General features: G+C 32.6%; 2 protein-coding genes across 15 annotated transcripts in view; one reads left to right on the forward strand and one right to left on the reverse strand.

Annotated features, from left to right (window-relative positions):
• Positions 1-864: 864 nt before the first annotated feature.
• LOC148623950 (enolase-phosphatase E1-like) lies at positions 865-15,026 on the reverse strand. The gene is made up of 6 exons (XM_088566273.1): positions 14,805-15,026; positions 9,900-10,001; positions 6,495-6,691; positions 5,639-5,771; positions 4,183-4,306; positions 865-3,292 (listed from the first exon to the last, which is right to left on the reverse strand). Exons 1-6 carry the CDS (start codon positions 14,934-14,936, stop codon positions 3,027-3,029), a joined length of 954 nt encoding a protein of 317 aa, XP_088422399.1. The 5' UTR covers positions 14,937-15,026; the 3' UTR covers positions 865-3,026.
• Positions 15,027-15,282: 256 nt separating this feature from the next.
• Positions 15,283-19,041, forward strand: part of LOC148623951 (uncharacterized) — a 44,757-nt gene continuing 40,998 nt past the window's right edge. For all 14 annotated transcript variants that reach the window (XM_088566278.1, XM_088566277.1, XM_088566275.1 and 11 more), the window contains exons 1-3: positions 15,283-15,403; positions 15,660-16,364; positions 18,630-18,769. In XM_088566278.1, coding sequence (XP_088422404.1) covers positions 15,722-16,364; positions 18,630-18,769 — 783 coding nt within the window. In that variant the 5' untranslated portion in view covers positions 15,283-15,403; positions 15,660-15,721. The remainder of the gene's footprint in view (positions 15,404-15,659; positions 16,365-18,629; positions 18,770-19,041) is intronic.

Here is a 19,041-nt window from a genome sequence, read left to right on the forward strand (position 1 = left end):
TACAACATTTTCATCATCACTTCAACTCAGAAGACTATTTTTACTTCAAAAACCATACATTATTGAAATTAAAGTTAGTCAGAAAAACAGATTTCCAAAGTTGTACATGTGCAAAACAACAAATAAAAATCTGTTTCAGGGGCGGTAACTCCTACATTGGGTGATGATTCATTTTGAAAATTTTGGCATAGGTCTGTCTTCTCATGGTAAACAGTAATACCCACATCAAAATGTTGCTCACACTGATCGCGTAAAACAACTGTTTTTGAGTTATTTGCAAAAATCTGTATTTTGACCTGTATGTTCTATTTTTAGTAACAGCAACCATGATCAGTTTGTGCAGGATATCCTTAGGAACAACCATGGCAAGTTTCATTCCAATTGGTCAAGCAGTTTCATGAAGGAGATGCTTGAAAAAAACTAACGATGACGATGAAGATGGATGCAAAGTGAGGACAATAGCTCACACAGCCTTAAGGCCAGGTGAGCTAAAAAGGAGGATCACAATGGCATCATGTGATAGAGAATGTGTAAAAGTTCCATCAAACTCCATTCAGCAATTTTAGAGGAGTCACAGATTTAAAAAAAAATTTAATTGACCAATGATAAAGTCTATGTTTTTCATCAGGAAACCCCAAAAATCATTCAGATGGAAAAACAAAAGAGAAGCTGCACAGTGGCTTCATGTGATAAAGAATTTGTGAAAGTTTCATTGAATTCCATTCAGCAGTTTGAAAGGAGTTGTGGATTAGAACTGGGGACAGATGGACGTATAGCATGATCACTAAATACTTCCCACTTTCCAAACAAGGTATATAAAAATGTCTTGTGATTTAAGGCTTTCTAACTGAACAAACTACCAAAGAAAACTACTGTTTTACTTGTAAATGAAAATGATTTGTACAGTGAAAGTTCATCATATAACTTAACAAAAGAAATGTCTGAAAAAAAATCCAGATGGTATGACAGTTTTGATTAAAATGATGACAAATATAATATCTCCAACTCAAAAATGGTAAAATTGCACTAGAATAAAATTCAAATTACAATGTGGAATTTAAAAGACCACATTTACAATTATATCTCATGTAAAATAAATCATTAGCACAATGATAAAAATGTAATGCAATTTTTTTCAGACATATATATGAACTGCCATTTGAATTATTTACTTCAAACTACATTTGCCTACCAGGTTTATACAATTCTACAATTAATCTGTACAAATTAAACACTAACATTTATATAAAAACATTTTGTAAAACAAACACACACACACACACATACACTGACACTCAATTATATAACAATACTAAATTCTTTACAAAATACTACAAAAATCATATAAATAGCGCAAAATGGTAAAAAAAACCCAAAAAATTAAATAACAGCATTTTTAAGGTAACGCTTGAATGTACCTATACTCGAGACTTTTGTTGTGCTCATGAGAACAATCCTGACATAAGTGAAAATGTACCAAGAAATATGCATACTATTACATGAACACTTATAATGTGTTCTTACAATGTTGAAAATAAATAAAATACTTTAAAACAAGCACAATGTGAACACTCTGGGCATTGTAAAATGTATAAATGTTATCCTTTCATAGAAAAAAAACTTGTATAAAAGCATATATAGCTCAATCTTTTATAGACCAAATTATCATTGACAAATTCTAATAATAATCAGTCCATGAACACTGTCATTTTCCTCTATTTGCAATACCAAATTAGGTTTTACTGGTCCATACTTCAAGGAAGTCCTAAAATTTAGGTTCAGATCATTCACGGACATATTTCCAAGCTGTACTTTTTAGAGAAATGACAGACTGGTCAGTAAGTTTCACAAGGACCGGAGTCTGCAAACTGTAAATTCAGAAAATATTGCATGCTTTTAATAACTGCAATTTAGTTTTTTTACTCAAATTTGATTTAATTTTTGCAATTTTGAGGTAAATCCTTCATCAGAAATATAAAAAGTTCAATAATATAAGTCTTTATTATCTGATTTAAGTCAGTCACAATTACAAAACATGGCAATAATTTCTAAATTTACAATAACTGAGAATCATTGTTATATTCATTCAACAAAATAAAAACAAGTTAATCTAAGAGAAACTACTGGTACAAAACACTAAATGACCTAGATTACCATAAGTAAAGCAAGAAATTTGAAGAAGCCACATTCACTAAGTATCAAAACACCTTACTGCCTTAAATTTCCTGATTTTTGAAATGATTAGAATAAGTGAGCATTGTCTTGATGTCTTTAATATAATTGTTTACATTGTTTCATCGAGATGTACTTTCTAGAAATTAAGAATCTAACACTGTTGACAGTGCCTGACACAGAAATTAATCTTTTTCACCCTGGGATAAGATAACATGCTCATGTGAGATTTTGTGATTTTGCATAATGTGAAAGTACTATTGCAAGTGGGGTACCAATTTTCATGGTTTTCATTGGTAGGCCAGATAACGAAATTTGATTCCCAGCGAAATGGAGATTTCTACTGATGTATATATGGAAAACATTAAAACCAAGACTTCAAGAATCCACAAACTTGTGTTTCTTCCCTAATCCACAAACACTGGAATCCATGAATTTAAGTACTTTCACAGTATCTTGGTGATGTTCAGATCTTTTTCTCACTTTTTTGTGATAAAAAGGTCAATTCATTGACCCTGCTAGTAGCTTTTACATCAAAAAGCATCACAAATGTGGCATGTTTTACTTGACCTACCATCTTACATAACTAAAAATAGTATATGCTTGTCTAAAAATTGAGAAAAATGTTTCTTTTTTTCTTTCACAATTACTGGTAATTTATATAAACATCTAGAATAAAATTCGCTTACTCTTGCACAAAAATTAGAAAGCATTATGCTTTCAGTTACTCTTTAAAAACAAAAGTTCATTGCATTAGAATAATAAACAACAAACCAACAAACACTAATGAAACAATGAAAACAACCGTAGGATTACTTCATGTTACTTCAGTCTTTTGTCTCATACACACTCTTTCATGCATCCTCCTCTTCCTCATCTTCTTCTGGTACTTCTTCCTCCTCTTCTTCCCCCAATTCATCTTCATCTGGTTCTTCATCATCATCCAATTCACCATTGTCTCCTGCTATTCTTTTATAGTCCTCCTCATCATCATCTCCAAACAGTTCATTGAATGATTCAATAACTAGATAATTTTGAAACACATCATTTGACAGCTCTGCATTTCCCTCCCGTACTACAATTGCACTCCTTAAACCTGCCTTTACAGCTGCACCAGCCTCTGTAAATATAAAGAAGTTAAAAAATACACAGGTGTATATCTACTCAAGGTTTGTAGCTTTTATTAAAACAGTTTACCACTTTATCTTGATGAATCATTCAACAGATAACATATTAAACAAGTGTTTAAATGAACATTTCCAATACAGAGACATCAAAATAGAAAATTGGCTTTTGTACAAAATAATTACACTTCATTTATACTAAGTATAAAATGTTTTGCACGGTGCAGCTTGATTTGACTGTAGAAGTCTAGTCCTGAACAGTTGGGGAAGAGTAATCAAGGAACCAAGGTTATAGCGGTAATCAAAAGAATGTAATCCAGGGACAAAGACCAGACATAGAAAAAAGACATACACAACAAAGAACATAAAGTAACTAAAATCATACATACAAAGTAACAAAAGCAAATGAGCAACTTGGACTCCACTAAAAACTGGAAGCATGGACCAGATGTACCGGTAGGGTAAGCATCCTCTGCTTTTCTAGAAACACCCGGGAAATTAAGGACAGCAGCATTATATATAGTCACATAAAACCCCAAAATGTAGCAAAGACAGAAATGGCCTGGTTGCCATCAAGTTGATAAACAGGAAGTAGAAGTGCAGCACACCTGAAATTGCATCCCACAATATAGGACCCAAGACTGAAGTTGTGTATCAAATATCTAGTGGCAGTGGTTTATGTGAGTAAGGTAGAATTTCAATTTACATAAGGACAGGATGAAAATAGTCTGACAACAAACCACAAGCCTGAAACCTGATGACAGATAGACTTTTATACAAGAGACCAGTAAATGCTAATGACTGATTGCAGAACACATGGTTTAATCTGAAGACTGCAAAAACAATATATGATCCTCTTTTTATCACTGTATACTTCAACACTTACCATCTGGATTGTCAGTTAGGAATAAAATTTCATCTGGACAACAGCCTATGTCATCTGCTATCTTTGTATAGCTAGAACTGTCAGTCTTCGGACCAGTGGTTGTGTCATAAAAACCAGTAAATAACTGAAATGGAACAAATACACAGTGAACAATATCCTGGCAACTTCTAAACAGTACATCTGTGACTGCTCAAATAAAAATGGTTACATTTTAAAGGAAAATATTCACACAATACATTTGTGACTGCTCAAATAAAAATGGTTGCAATTTAAAGGAAAATATTCACACTTAAAAACATATTTGTACAATATTAACTGTAATTTTGTTTGGGTGATTTGATTTATTATTGGAACAAAAATCTAACATCTTTCAACAAAACGGTCTACAGGGCACAGCCTGATTTGACCAGAGGTCATATCCAGAACTGATAATACATTATAATAAAATGCTTTGTAGGGAGTAGCTTACCGGTACTTTGAAAGCCGAGATAAAAGCTTGAAGAATCCAGGCAAGTATGGACACACTGATCAAGCTTTTTATGGCTCTAAATTTTTAATTACAATTGAATGTTCATGCTATTGTCCAAACACCAAGAAAAAGCTTGTTTCTTGTCTCTTTTAAGCCTTTACTTCATGAACTGTTCATTTTAAGACCTCCAATATCTATCCCAGCCTTCCTTTGGTGGTATGTTACCTTGTGTTACATTTTCAAGGAAATTCGTACACTTTTTAGGACAATAGAAAAATTCTTGTTTTTGGCCAGTTTTGCCCCACATTCTCAATCTCTTCAAGTCAAACCTAAAATTTAATCCAAGCTTTTCTTTAAGTGGTATTGCACATTGCACAACAATTTTAAATAGATTCATATGCTTTTACCCAAGTTACTGTCCAGACATCCAGTGAATGCTTGTTTCTAACCCCCTTTTAGCCCCTAAATCTTAAACAAATCAAGTCACAACCCCTTCCCAAAAGTCCTAGCCCTCCTTTGTGGTATGGTTCCTTGAGACACAGTTTTGAAGAGATCCATACAATCCAATTAAAGTAGTTGTCTGCACTTCAGGATAAAAATTATTGTGTCTGGCTCCTTATTTCTACACAGTTAAAAAGTCACAACCCCTGAAAACAGTTTAATTTCAATCCCAACATTCCTTTTGTGGTATGGCACCATGAAGGTCTTTAATAATACTTGAGATAATGTTTGGACAACAAATGTCTATGGAAACTGGGCAAGGACATGACTGTCGAAACAATAACACCATACCCTTTATTTACCGCACATATATGTGTAGATGTCTCCCCAAAAAACTTCTTCATACACATGAATATATTGTGATGAGATGGAACATTGAATGAGTAGTCTCCTCGTTAACCAGATTATGAAAAATACTTTCTACAGTGACATCAAATACTCCCCCACAACTGCCAAGAAACAACTTTGGAAGGTTCCAAAACTTACTTCTAACAAATTACCGTCATCCGTGTTGGCAAAAAGTAGTTGTTGACTTTCTACACTTCCTGATGAGTAAACATAGACATTTATTCCTATTTCAACTATCTGTTGTAAGTTTGGTCCAACATCCTCAAACAGTCTATAACACAAAAACAATCAAATATGACTGCATGATGCATTAAGACTTTACAAATAAATACGTGATAACATATGATGAAGCCCTGCTACTTCCCTGTCTTGAGAAAAGGTTGTATAAATACTATTACCAGCATGATAGTTTTTTACTGATGCATCACCAGTACCTGGTCTAATGCATTTATTGAGGCATGTAAAAAGATAGTTTCAATTAACCTATTAATGACAACAGACTTATCTTCATATGTTACCACTAGACAAGATATATAAAACCTCCAATAATGTCAATTCCTTACGCAGTTATATATTCTCACAGTTTTCACTAACAATGGGAAAAGCAGTAAAAGCCAAAATCACTGTACAATTGAACAGTATATTACATGTTGTTCATTGAATGTTTTATGTACTAATTGTATCCTTTCTTCCCCTAGAAATATTTATTGTCATATTCCTATCATTTTAAATTTCATGTAATATTAAGTGTGAAAATCTAATTTTCTGTCAACCAAAATAATTTTATGCTAGTGAATAGTGAATAGAATAAGGTGTTCAATTGCAATTGCAAATTGTAAGCAATGACCTCTGTTTAAGAACTCATTCAGAACTATTTTGCAAGTGTACATTGTAATAATAAAATAGGAAAATGTATATCAGCATTCCTATAGTGAATCTGCGAGTCGCACAGTAATCATCAAAATTAGGACATGATTGATCGTTCCTAACTTACTCTGCTTTTAACTTCTCCTGGTTATACCCTTCTCTCCAAACGTGTCCTTGCAATGCTTTCAGTGCTGTTGATTTTCTATCCTTGTCCATCTGCCAAATCACATTTTCCACACAAGCTTTTATTACGTCTTCCTTGCAAGCATCCTCTCCAGGTATACATATACATCCCTCAGTTTTTTCTTCTACATCTTTTTTCGCCTATTGAGAAAAAAAAAGATTTGCATAGTAATAAAATGCTTCAACACGATTCTGACAAGAATGTGAGAGGTCAAAGAACTATAATAAATTGTATGTAGACATGGGAAATAAGCATTTATACAAAGTTAAAAGAAATGCTTTTTTCAGACCCCTTTTGTCCTTTTTTCAGAGAAATATTTCTTTTTGGCCCCTCTTCATCCCTTATTCTTTCATAAGTATGATAGCCATAACCAAAATCAATTCTAGCTAAACTTTGGTGTGATACAATTTCATTATTCATAGCAGTCAGTCCACAAGTTGCAAATGTACAGTCAAACCCCAATGTGTCAAACTCAGAAAAGTCCCAGCAAAAATACTCTTATTCTAATACAATTTTACTTCCGATGACTCAATCTCTAATGAATCAGATCTTGGATAACTCGTGGTTTTCAATCATTCCCCTCAATAGGATTTCCAGGTTAATTAACCCTGATGTCTCAAAGTCACATAATTAGTCAGAAAAATGCTTTATTACAAACCATGATTGAAGTGTGTTTTTACAATGATTGGCATGGCTTTTGAAATAATTTGTAGACAATCTTTATGGCTTGACTTGTGTATTAAATTAATCCAAAATAGCATGTGTGGTGAAAAGAAACGAATTTTATTAATCACACATCAGAATTCACACTAGATGTCTTTCAATGTGAAGCGCAAGACATCACGAAGTACCCAGTAAAGTGAAGTAAATATACATGCACAAGCACAACAAATGATGTAAATGCAGAAACAATCATCACCCTAACTATTTCCAGAATATACTAGACCTCAGATTACTGCAACCTCGGATAACTTGAACAATTTTTGCCTGGTCCCTTCGACTTTGACATAATGAGGTGTATATAGCCAAGTTTTATAACAGGCTTGTTTCTGGCCCCTATTCCTAAGCGGTAAGGCTATCTTCCAAAAAAATCAATCAAAACCTTAGTTTGTGGTTTGAAATCTCATAGATCCAAAAAATTTTACAAAAGTTATTGTCCAAAATCAAGAAAATACTTGTTTCATGCCCACTTTTTTTTACTTTATCATAATAAATTACGATTCAAGTTACAATCCAAAAAATCAAATCTTTCCTTCTGCGGTTTGACACCTTGTGGTTCAAGTTTATATAGATCCATAAATGCTTATAATTAGGTTTAGTTAGATTTAATGAAATGCTTGTTTCCAGCTCAAAATTCCAAATTAGTTTGGACCAAAACCCCAAAAATCAATATGAATTTTCCTTTTGTGGTTTGGGACAGTGTAAAATGTTACAGCCATACATGTACATCAACTTGAGTTCAAGTTATCTAACAAAAAGCAAGTATCTATGGCTGACAAAACAACTATACCACCACAATTTTTTGTGGCTGTCTAGACTAGAGGCTTTAGAGCAAGAATTGCTTGCATGGCTTGAAAAAGCTACATACTAATTTTTGTAAAAGCACTATGTTTTTTCATGGATAAGAAATCCAAATGGTCATTTTGTGAAAGATACTCCAAAGAAAAATCATACAAACTTCCATCAAATTGTATCCAGTAGTTACAGGAGAAGATTTTGAGTAACAATCAAAAGCAGCAAAAAAAAATGTCAAAAAAGGACAATAGCTTCAACATGGTTGCAACATATTTAATGGAACAAAAAGATCTAATTAGACTAAACATTGTTATCCTTGGTCAGAATTTGGTAACTATTAACAGTTTTAAAGAAGAATCCTGTCCGACCTCCATAGCATGTTTTCAACTTTCATTGAAATCTGTCTAGTAGTTACAGAATAGATTTTTGAAAGTAATAACATAAAAATAGCTAAAAAAAACATCCAAATTGGCAATAACTCTAATGCTTTTAATTAAGAAATAAATCGCAAAAACTCCATTTCATCATTGTTTTACCACAGGCTTCCATTTATGTCAAATTGTTTTATAAATGGTCAGCCCACAGTTAAACAATGATAAAATGGAGTTTTTGTGATTTATTTGGACTCTAATATGACTAGTTTCTTCATATTTTTGAATAGATATAGCCTATGTGTTGCACAAAATGTTGGGCAAATGTTTATCACTTTTTTTTACCATGGCTGTGATTAAAGAGATTTGAAGCACGTCATATTAAAATGAAGATTTAACCACATATAGACCTCATCATAATGAACACTTTACCCTTACAGAACTTGGCTAAACCTAATTGTTATGAAGATGTAAGCAAAATTGAAGTCTTATTTTTAGTAATGGTGGCCATTTTTTTAATGGATCAAAAATCCAAACTGTCATTTTGTGTACGATACTCTCTGGAACAATCACACTAACCCTCATTGAATTCTGTTCAATAGTTATTATAGGAGATGATTTTTGAAAAAAAATGTTAATGGTGATAACAACAGACACCAAGTGATGGAAAAGGGAAAAATGCAAATAGTCACTTAATAGAAGAATGACCATTTAGTTACGGACTATCAATACAAATCTAGGAAGGCTTTCACACTAAGAAGTCTTCACATATTTTTAATGAAAGAAGTATCAACTCAGTTTAAAGCAGGATATTTTTCAGTGTTATCATTCATTCTAGGGAACCAAGATTCTAGCAGAAAAAATTAACTGCAAAATATTCTTGCATTTAAACAAAACATGCTGTTTTTGTTTTAATTAAATAATTAAATGTATTGGAACATTACTAGCACTAGCTGGAACCCCACAGTTTGTGTTAATAGTGCATACATTTTTTTAAATGCTCTCCTTGTTGTTATGTTACTATGGTATCAGATTTGTACCAGCCAGCTAGCATACAACAGAGGGAGATGAAGCACTAAAAGGTACATATGCTACAATTAGTATGCTTTGTACAGTAAAACTATATTATTTGTATTAATCATGTAAACACACTTAGTATGACTGATTAATAATATCTGTATATTAGGCACACAATATTAATCTCTGGTCTGATCTTATATATCTTATGATTATATCTTAAATATAATGGATTACTCATATTTAGTATATATGACAAGAAAATACTACATGTAGGAGTTATTTTTACAAAAAAGTTCAAGTCCATTATATTTTTGGATAAGTATACACTGCACATACTTAACTTAGTTAAAAAAAAAACAATTTACATGTTACAGCTGTATAACATGCTAGAATAAACAAAAACCAACATCCATCAAAAACATTAAACTTGTAACTTACTTACCAGTTCTCGCAGAGCCTGAATGTCCTTTTTGCATTCTTCCTCATCAAATTTCCTCGTCAAATAGTCTTCTACATTTTCTTTTACGAAAGGGATAAGAGTTTCCTGTAAAATAAAAAATATGATCCTAAAACAATTCATTGGACTAGATACAAAAATTACCAGACTCTAGTAGGTACATTTGTATCATCTTCCATTGCCCACAGCTACATTGTTCACACAATACAAGAAAATTAAATCTTTGTACATGGTACCAATACAGTGGTTACGGATAAGAACATACAAGCTCTAATACCTCAAGTTGAATCCCCCCACACCCATACAATCATTTGAGAATCTTGCTTCATGATTGCTTAAAAATGTAGTTAAGAGAAAGAAATATAAACGGTAATCAGAATTAGAGAGGGACATGCACCATATAGGACATCCTAGATTAAACTGCCCTAATTAAACATTTTTTATACAAAAAAATGTTAAGATTAAAATACACTGCATTACCCATAGGTTAGTCCTTACAGCTATTATAGACATCAAACTGCATTACATGTACCTTAAAATTAATACCTAAGTATACGAAATTAATACTGTAACAAACATTACTTATGAAAACACATGGCAGGAAAGGATGGTTTAAAACATTGTACATATAATGATATATCAGTTTGGCCTTGTAAGGTTTATTTCTTGCTTTGCCAGTTTGGGTTCTTAGCTACCTCTCATTCAATAGCTAAATGTTACAGGTATTGTCTGGAGGTTGAGCAGGTCATTTCAGAGAGAAAAATCTCACAATTCATCAACTTTCTTGACAAAGCCCATTCAGCTGTTCTTGGTATAAGTTTAATGATGGCCCAAAGTTGGAGTCTCCTATCTTGTGTACCTTCTTCTGTTTCACTTGCCATTTTAGTGGTGATGCCATTAACACTAAATCTCAGAGGATCAATTAAAATACAATGTACATTTGTAATCTTAGGGTTAAGTGTATTGATCAATTGGTAACATTTGGTGTCTTATATTGTTTTCATTCCCAGAATTTGTTTTCCAAATTGACGAATTATGACCCCAGCCATGAGAAGCTAATGCTAGTGTGTTCAAGTAACTTTTCAGAGCAGGATTTTTTTGTCAGGATAAGGGAGATCACTTGCTATAATCAGATCATTTTGAGGAGGAGTGGTGAGTTTAGGCAATACTGGCTTGGTTCAAAGTTGTTCAGATGGATGCTGCTTTGTTTTGCATAGTACTCCTTTTCGTAATAATTTTTTTTTGTAACAGTGATTGGGATTACCGTGCGCCATGCACCATAGTCACATTTCCTTTTTGAATGGTGCATTGAGTGACTAATGCATCGCATCATGTGCGTACATTAAGTTTCCATCATTGATGGTGGAGTGTTGCTCACTACTTGTGACAGTAAAAAAGGCATGAACATGTCTTTTAACAATGTTTTCATTAGCTGCAGTTGGATGTTTTGATTGCCACGTTTTCGAAGGGATATGAAGACTGGGGAATGAAATGGTACCTTGTTGATTTTTTAGATTAAATATTCTTGATCGCTTACGCGTTTGAAAGAACAATAAACATTGTTTTAAAGAATGAAATCAGGAAATCAGGACTGGTGGTTCCAGTTGAAATTGAAAATGCCACCAAACACATTTTTAAGCTTGACCCAAAACAGAAGAAATTATCTTTTTCAAAGCCTAAAAAATATTAATGATGGTAATCACCAGAATCAAACTGCAATTGTTGTAGAAACTAACTAGGCAGCTGGACACGGTTATGTCTTATGAACCCACTATTGGAAATACTGATAATGGTGGAGACATATTATGTAGTTCTGAAGCACCCAAAAAAATCCAAAATCTGATTGCAGCCGAACAAAAAAATAGACTCTTTCCTATCATTTGTGATAAACTACCAGAGTTAAATCTAAATCAAAGTAGCATGGCATGGCACCATGCCCTTTATTAAGAACGCCATGCCCCTTTCCAACACGCCAAATACTCTTTTCGGTCGCGAAAATGTGCCCCAGTTAGAATTTTAGCCCTCCTGAAACTTCGCCGCCATTTTCACTGCTTTCCTAACACGATTTTTAGGTCAAATTTGACAATTATTTTGCCAAAATTACCTAAAAACTCCTAAATCAAACCCCTAATTTGCATTTCAATCTCATTTATTTAATTAAAAGAGTCTTTAATCCCACAAAAGAAGTTAATTCTTGTCTAAACAGGTAAGAGTATGTTTTATGACAGGTGAATAATCTCCGAGCAGCAATCAGCTGATCAGGGTTTGACAATCAGAAAATGAATCCTGATTGGATCTACCACTATTTGATGAACACCAAACATTTTCTAAAGATTAAATTCTACTCCACAATTAATTTGACAATACTGTCATTTTAACAGGTCTTCACTTTGTAGAAACGGGTGTGTAATTTTAAAATATCACTGTTCATACAAATTGAGTTACCTCCCTGCAGTCTGCACATTTCCAGTAATTTAAACAATGCAGTGTTTTTCCCAAAACATTTTGTTTGCAATAGTTAAAAGAAATACTATTCCTTTCAAAAAGTGATGATTTTGGAAATTCAGTATCCACATTCTTGAACATGGATCCAGAAATGGTAAAAAAATGTCGGTCATTGATCGACAAATTTTGCAAATGACCGATGACAATTTTCCAATATCTGACATAAAAAATTGCCAACCCTCATGAATTACAGCCTGCGTGGTTTATTAGTGTATAAACATCCTGTCTACCAGTCTCCTAATTGTTTATAAGAAATTAATTAACAGGTGTGTGTCAATTTTAGCCGATGTGCAGCCACCTGTGACTGTGATTTACCTTAACTGATTAGTTGATTGCATATTTATTAATTAAGAAAAAAGATTGACAAGTCCACCATTTTTCCGCTGATCTTTCAGAGGTATCGAAAACACATGGAACTGAAACAGTCGTACATATAGTTTGTAATTATTAATTCGTCGATTGAACCATTTCAACACAGACGTCAACAGACCATTTAAATCAATATACAAAATGTGTACGTGATTTTCTTTTATAAATAATCGACACTTTTTTTTCCATCACTCAGAAGTTTTCAGCTGTTTGCCTTTGTGATGAAAAAGTCTGAGAGATACGATGTTTTGTTTATATTTTAGAGCGTCCACATGTGGTCAAAACTGAATACGTTCACTCGCTCTGATACTTTGTTAAAGACAGGGTATTGATAAAATAACACACTTTCCAATATTTATCTTAAATAACTACATACAAATGTTTTTGTAAGTTTATTTTCGATCTGAGCATGTAAAAGACTAACAAAAATGTCAGCTGAAGTTTGATAAAATGTCTGGCATGGGCTATCAAAATTTCCGGACCCTTGTTCTTGAATATTTGCTATATTTCCTCGAATACTGCACCTCATGGTATGCATTAAATGAAAAGTAAGAGTTGCCCAAGTTTCCCACAATCTGTATTCAAGAATCTGTACAATATCAAGTTGTTACATAATCCACTTTAGACTTATTCAGGCCTCATTATACTTGCTGAACTGTCACGGAAATTATCAAAAGTTGGCAGACATGTGACTTACTCAAATTAAGTTTTAGTTCAAATAGAAAGGTTTTTAAGCTTAAATTCAGATGTCTTTGATTTTTTAAATTGTATAACAATTTTTAAATAAATCAGTGTGCCCTAAAAATCAAACATTGAGACAAAAAGAGGCCTTTAGATAAAAAATTCACATGCCCTTTTCTAATCCTAGATTTAACACTGACTACATACTTTAATAGCCAAGTTAGGGTCTAATTGATGGGGGATCTGTGGATCATGATAAAGGACTAAACAATACATTAATATAAAAACTCAAACAACATGTACCACAATGTTAATCTTCAGAATGGAGAACTATCAAATAAGATTAATGATTCTTGATTCATATTTACGTAATCACCATTCTACATCGCACAAACCATTAATTATTGTACCCTACATTCATACCAACAATCTGTTATTGTTATACAATTTAAAAATATTCAAGAATGTTGATACTGAATTTCCAAAATCATCACTATTTTAAAAAATCTGCTTACACACCTGCTTCTACAAATTGAAGACCTGTTAAAATGACAGTATTGTCAAATTAATTGTGGAGTAGAATTTAATCTTTAGAAAATGATTGGTGTCCATAAAATAGTGGTAGATCCAGTCAGTTTTTTATTTTGAATTCAAGATAGATAATTACATGTTCATTTTTGAATTGTAAACATTGGAAGCAGACAAGTTTGTGTCATTATTTCTGTTATGTTTAGTATTGGTTTCTGAGGAGTAAATTGCATACATGTATCATGAATATTTTATACTAGGCATAAAAAATGAACTAATTTGGTTAATATTCTAATTAACATTTTTTCACAGGCTTTTAGAAAAAAACACATGTATCAATATCTTGATATTTTTTCTGTTTTATCAAATCAATGGGTAAAGAAAGACAACTCAGGCTTACATGAAAATTGAACACGCATATCTCATTTTAACACATCTACATGCATGTGATCTTATGGAATACACACCGGAACAGGCGGAACACGTTACAATATATACGTGAAAGGTTTAAATATATATTAAAATAAAATTTACGTGAAAATTGAGTTGGATGAGATTGTTTAAACATCGGACTAGTTCAATGAGATAATCTTGTGTTGTTGCACAGTGACATTGACGTTGTTCCCAATCTAACCGCCAAGTTATATACTCTCGATCTACGATATTCCTACACTTCACAATCAATTTTGCACAATGTACATTTTTAATGCAACAATGAAATTAAATTGACACATAACTGGTATTCACAAACTTGTAAAATGCCGGTCGGCTATGCGGAAGATGTATCATGGACAAGCAATTTTTTACCTTTACAAAGTCAATAGGCGTCGTTGTTCCTTCTATATCAACTATAAGTGCTTTGACGCCTTCTAAAAGTGAGTCTGCTTCTTCTGCAGTCCTTTTTAAGTTACATGAATCCTGTTGCACTTGGTTTTCCATGATAAATGCGTATCCGAAATCAGCAAGCGACGCTATCCACGGACAAAGAAGAAATTATTACAGGTGCGTTAAACTAAGACGGTAGGTGGCGTTGCATGCTGTTATAATATTCACTAACACCCCTTGTAAAATTGTAGGTACGTTCAACTCTATTGAAATTATGGTTTTGAGATATGATGTGAAGCAGAAAAAAAAGAAGTTTTTTTCCTATGTCATTTATTGAAAAGATAGGCATTTATTGAGCGTTCGCGATAAAGATAAAATATACTATAGACAGTTTATTAGAAAAAAAAGCAGACGATGATTGACATCAATCTTTGGAGATCAACCAATCAAATATCTTGTTATATCGTCTCTCGGAAGTTTCCTGACCACCATATTATTCTGAAGGCTCAGGTGGGGACTCACATTCACGACTGACACGTATCCAATATTCTAACAATTTTTGTTTCCGAAAAGATATTCAGGTACTATTTTACAACATTCAATTGATATAATTCATATTGTCTCATTTTGGCGATTGTTAATATGTTGTTTTCCCGTCTTTGCATCATTCAGATAAGTTTCGGTAAAAATTCTGCCGACGTGGACTTCACTGATAATGTACTCTTTTTGCCGGCAGTGAAAGTCAAACGAAATTTGTGTTACTTTGCATTGTAGAGACTACTGACTCTACTCCATTATTTATATGCAATCTTTGCTGTAAGACACATTCTTTTTCAGAGAGGGGCGTGGTGAAATAAACTTTTTTAGAGGTGTGTCTGGTCGAATTGGCTTAAAGAACCATGGACCCCCAGGTCATCCTTATAGGCATTGCTGCCTTTGTTGTGTCTGCAGTACTAATCTACCTTATATCAGCTATTGGTTTTAAGGAACAGTCATATGAAGAAGCTATTGCTGAACAAAAGAAGCGGCGTGAAGCAGAACAAGAAAAAGCAAGAAAAGATAAGAAGGCAGAAAAGGAAAAGAAAAAAGGAAACAAGAAAGGAAAAGATAAGAGTAAAGAAAAAGGACAACCAACTGTTGAAACAGATATAAGTGAAAGGAAAATGGTCAACTTAGAAATTGAACCAGAAATTATAGAACCTCAGACAAATAGCGACCAAGAAAACAAACTCAAATCTAAATCTAAGAAAAATCTCAAACCTATTTTGACAAACAAAGATGAAAAACCCAAGGTTGCACCTCATTTACAGGAAGCTATCCATTTTAAAGCTACTCCAAAAGATGAGCTAGAATTACTTCATGAGCATGAAAAGGAAAAGAAAACTCATCAACAAAGCAAAGCAAAGAAAGAAGACAAGGTTAAGACCGAAAACAAGGAATTGAAAAAGATACCACCTGTGGTTGAGGAAATGGTTGTTGTTCAGACCCAAAAAACCCATGCAGTTGCCCCTACACCAGATAGGAAAGCTAAAAAGAATCATGGTATATAATTTAATAGGAGTCAGTTCTAAAGTTACGTTGTATGTCTTTTCAAAATTAGAACTTAATGCTATTGTTTGTTTTTGTCTAAGCAGTATTCTTCAACAGTTATTTATTCTATACATTGTACCTCAAATCTAATCTCAATTTGTCCAGGAAGAAAGGAAAACCTAAATTTCATGTATTTGTTAAGACATTACTCAAAACAGGTAAAGTAATACAAGTTTTTTTCAAAATGTATATGTATGCATCAGTTGCTGAAATGTTTTTTTATTTCATGCCTCAATTGGGGACTACCGTATTTTGGTGTGTATTATGCACACATTTTTACATAGAAATTATTTCCAGAACATGGGTGTGCGCATTTTGCATCAATATATAAAAAAAGGGCCACGAAGTAAAAGATTTTGGTATGAGAAAAGACATTGCTTAATGTAAACAAACAAACCGGAAGTGAAATCTTACTGAAAGAAATTTTATCTAATTATCAAATACAATGTACATCTTTAAGTATTGAATTTTTAGTGATATTGTCTTGAAATCATGTTCAAATGTCTTAATAACATGTTTCAAACAAAGGATGTACAATTTTTACTTCTAATATAACATGGCTAGAGATTAAAATGAAACAACTAAAAACTAAAAAGTAACAAAGTGCTTTTTTGTCAAACCCTTCAGCCGAAAATGATTATTTGGATACTTATTTTGATTGTTTCTTACAATTTTTTTTTCTTATAAGTATGTTTTTAATTGAAAAATTGGGAAATTTGACTTGCAGATTTCCCGACTTTTGATTTTGTTTTATCAGCCATTTCATACATCCTGTGTCAATTTTATCAAGCTTTGAAATTAAAATTATTCAATTTATGTAGCAACTGATCTTTACATGATGTTTTAGTCTGCATATAAGTCTCTTTCCTTCTCATTTTCGTAGGAAATACTGAATCAAGGTAAACAAATCGACAGATCAAGTGCAAAATATCGATTTTTTGTCTTACAAAATTTTACTGCGTTCTAAGTCTTTAAAATTTTTTTCACACGTTTAGACCTTCAAAATTGCAGTTTGCACAACACATAAATGTATATTATCCGCACCAAAATAGGGTACATGTATAATACGAAAACTAAAATAAAGTCCCTGCTTTAACCTATATCTATACAAATTAAGTTTAGACATGACAACAACTGGTACATTGTAGGAAACATTACTATACATGTAGTTTGATGTACTATTATACATCATGATATTTTATTTTGGTAGGTTCATTTGATGTGCACTTCCCTGTGGTTATCCAATGAAAGTATTTTACAGTTCTTATTATATTATCAGTGTTCAATTTGGCAGAGGGGGAGACTATTGGAAGTACGGGGTCATTAGACAAAATAACATCTATTCACAATATAATAACCTGTATCAGAAAAGGTTTTTACAACAAACAAAAAAAAATTGGTGGCAATCAAAGATGATTTAAATGGTAGTAATAAATAAATGGATAACAATCTGAAATTTTGAAGAAAAATGGTTATTTTGAGATTGAAACATCCAGCAGTTAAGTTATTCTTTTTTATTTGCACAGAGATCCACACAATAATTATCTTCTGGCAGCAACTTTTTAACTTGGCTATTTAAAGCCTTTGAAGTTCAAATTTGCACATTGCCGTTTACAGGCATTTGTATCTTATCAATAGCCAGTGACATAGGACTCAAATATGAATTCATATTTGATAGTCTCCAACCATGAATGAAAACAAGTGCCAGTCATGGCTATACCCCTGACAAAACTTGCTGACACATAGGATGAATAAATTTCCAACACCATTCAGATTTCATTCATACTGTCAATACTTCTTTCAGGGTTCTTTTCAATATTTATGACATTAACTCGTTTCACCCTCATGATTCTTTAATATGAAGATGATTTCTGTTTTCTCTTGCAACTTTACTTAAAGTGTTTGATTGACTTTGAAGCAAAGAAAACAGAAAAATGAAGTGTCTTCAAGTGTGATATTGACTCAGACTTAGGGCTTTTCTAAAATCATGTGCATTTCAGAACCAATATCTGGGTTTTGTAAAACAGACAATATCAAAAGGTGAAAATTCAATGCACCCAATTAAATCCAGGTTACCATTTCCATAGCCATAATGAAAAAAAATCGAGGAAATCCCACATTGGCACACTCTAGATTGAACACTGTGTTGTGTACATTGCATTGTTTACAAAATTGTTTCATAGGACATAAATCACAACATTATGATTTTTATATCAGGTTCTGATGATGCTAGGCAATTAATAACATCTATCCAGAATGCTGCCTTGAATGACAGAGAAATACAAACTTTGATAGAAACACTATTGAATAGACAGAGTGGGGCTGAGCAGTCTTCAAGCATTGAATCATGGAATAAGGTAATATTAGTAATACTACAGTATTGTTATGGTGTAGTTTACCAAAAATTAGTGACTGTTTCATTCAAGTTTTGTGAAACAATTAAAAAAAATTTTCTTTGGACTGTTTTTCTCAGTAATGTAATTCCCCAAAAAACTACTAGATAGAGTACTAATGTAAAAAAAAGTGGTGTTCCCACTAGACTTTTGAAAGGGTTCAGTATATTTTGAAAAATGTTCAAAACAATCAACATAACAACCTTACATTGTTAGGTAAATCAAACTAGCCCTAT

Source organism: Perna viridis, chromosome 2, assembly GCF_037379345.1.
Source record: "Perna viridis isolate PV_CMFRI_1.1 ecotype Kerala chromosome 2, ASM3737934v1, whole genome shotgun sequence".
NCBI lineage: Eukaryota > Metazoa > Mollusca > Bivalvia > Mytilida > Mytilidae > Perna > Perna viridis.

What these genes read in the sequence shown, in the direction of transcription:
- LOC148623950 (XM_088566273.1), bottom strand. Translation starts at nt 14,936, where the DNA reads ATGGAAAACCAAGTGCAACAGGATTCATGTAACTTAAAAAGGACTGCA. An exon ending in ATGACGGTAATTTGTTAGAA is followed by an intron (nt 4,307 to 5,638) that starts GTAAGTTTTGGA and finishes GTTCCATTTCAG; the next exon opens with TTATTTACTGGTTTTTATGA. An exon ending in CCTAACTGACAATCCAGATG is followed by an intron (nt 3,293 to 4,182) that starts GTAAGTGTTGAA and finishes TTATATTTACAG; the next exon opens with AGGCTGGTGCAGCTGTAAAG.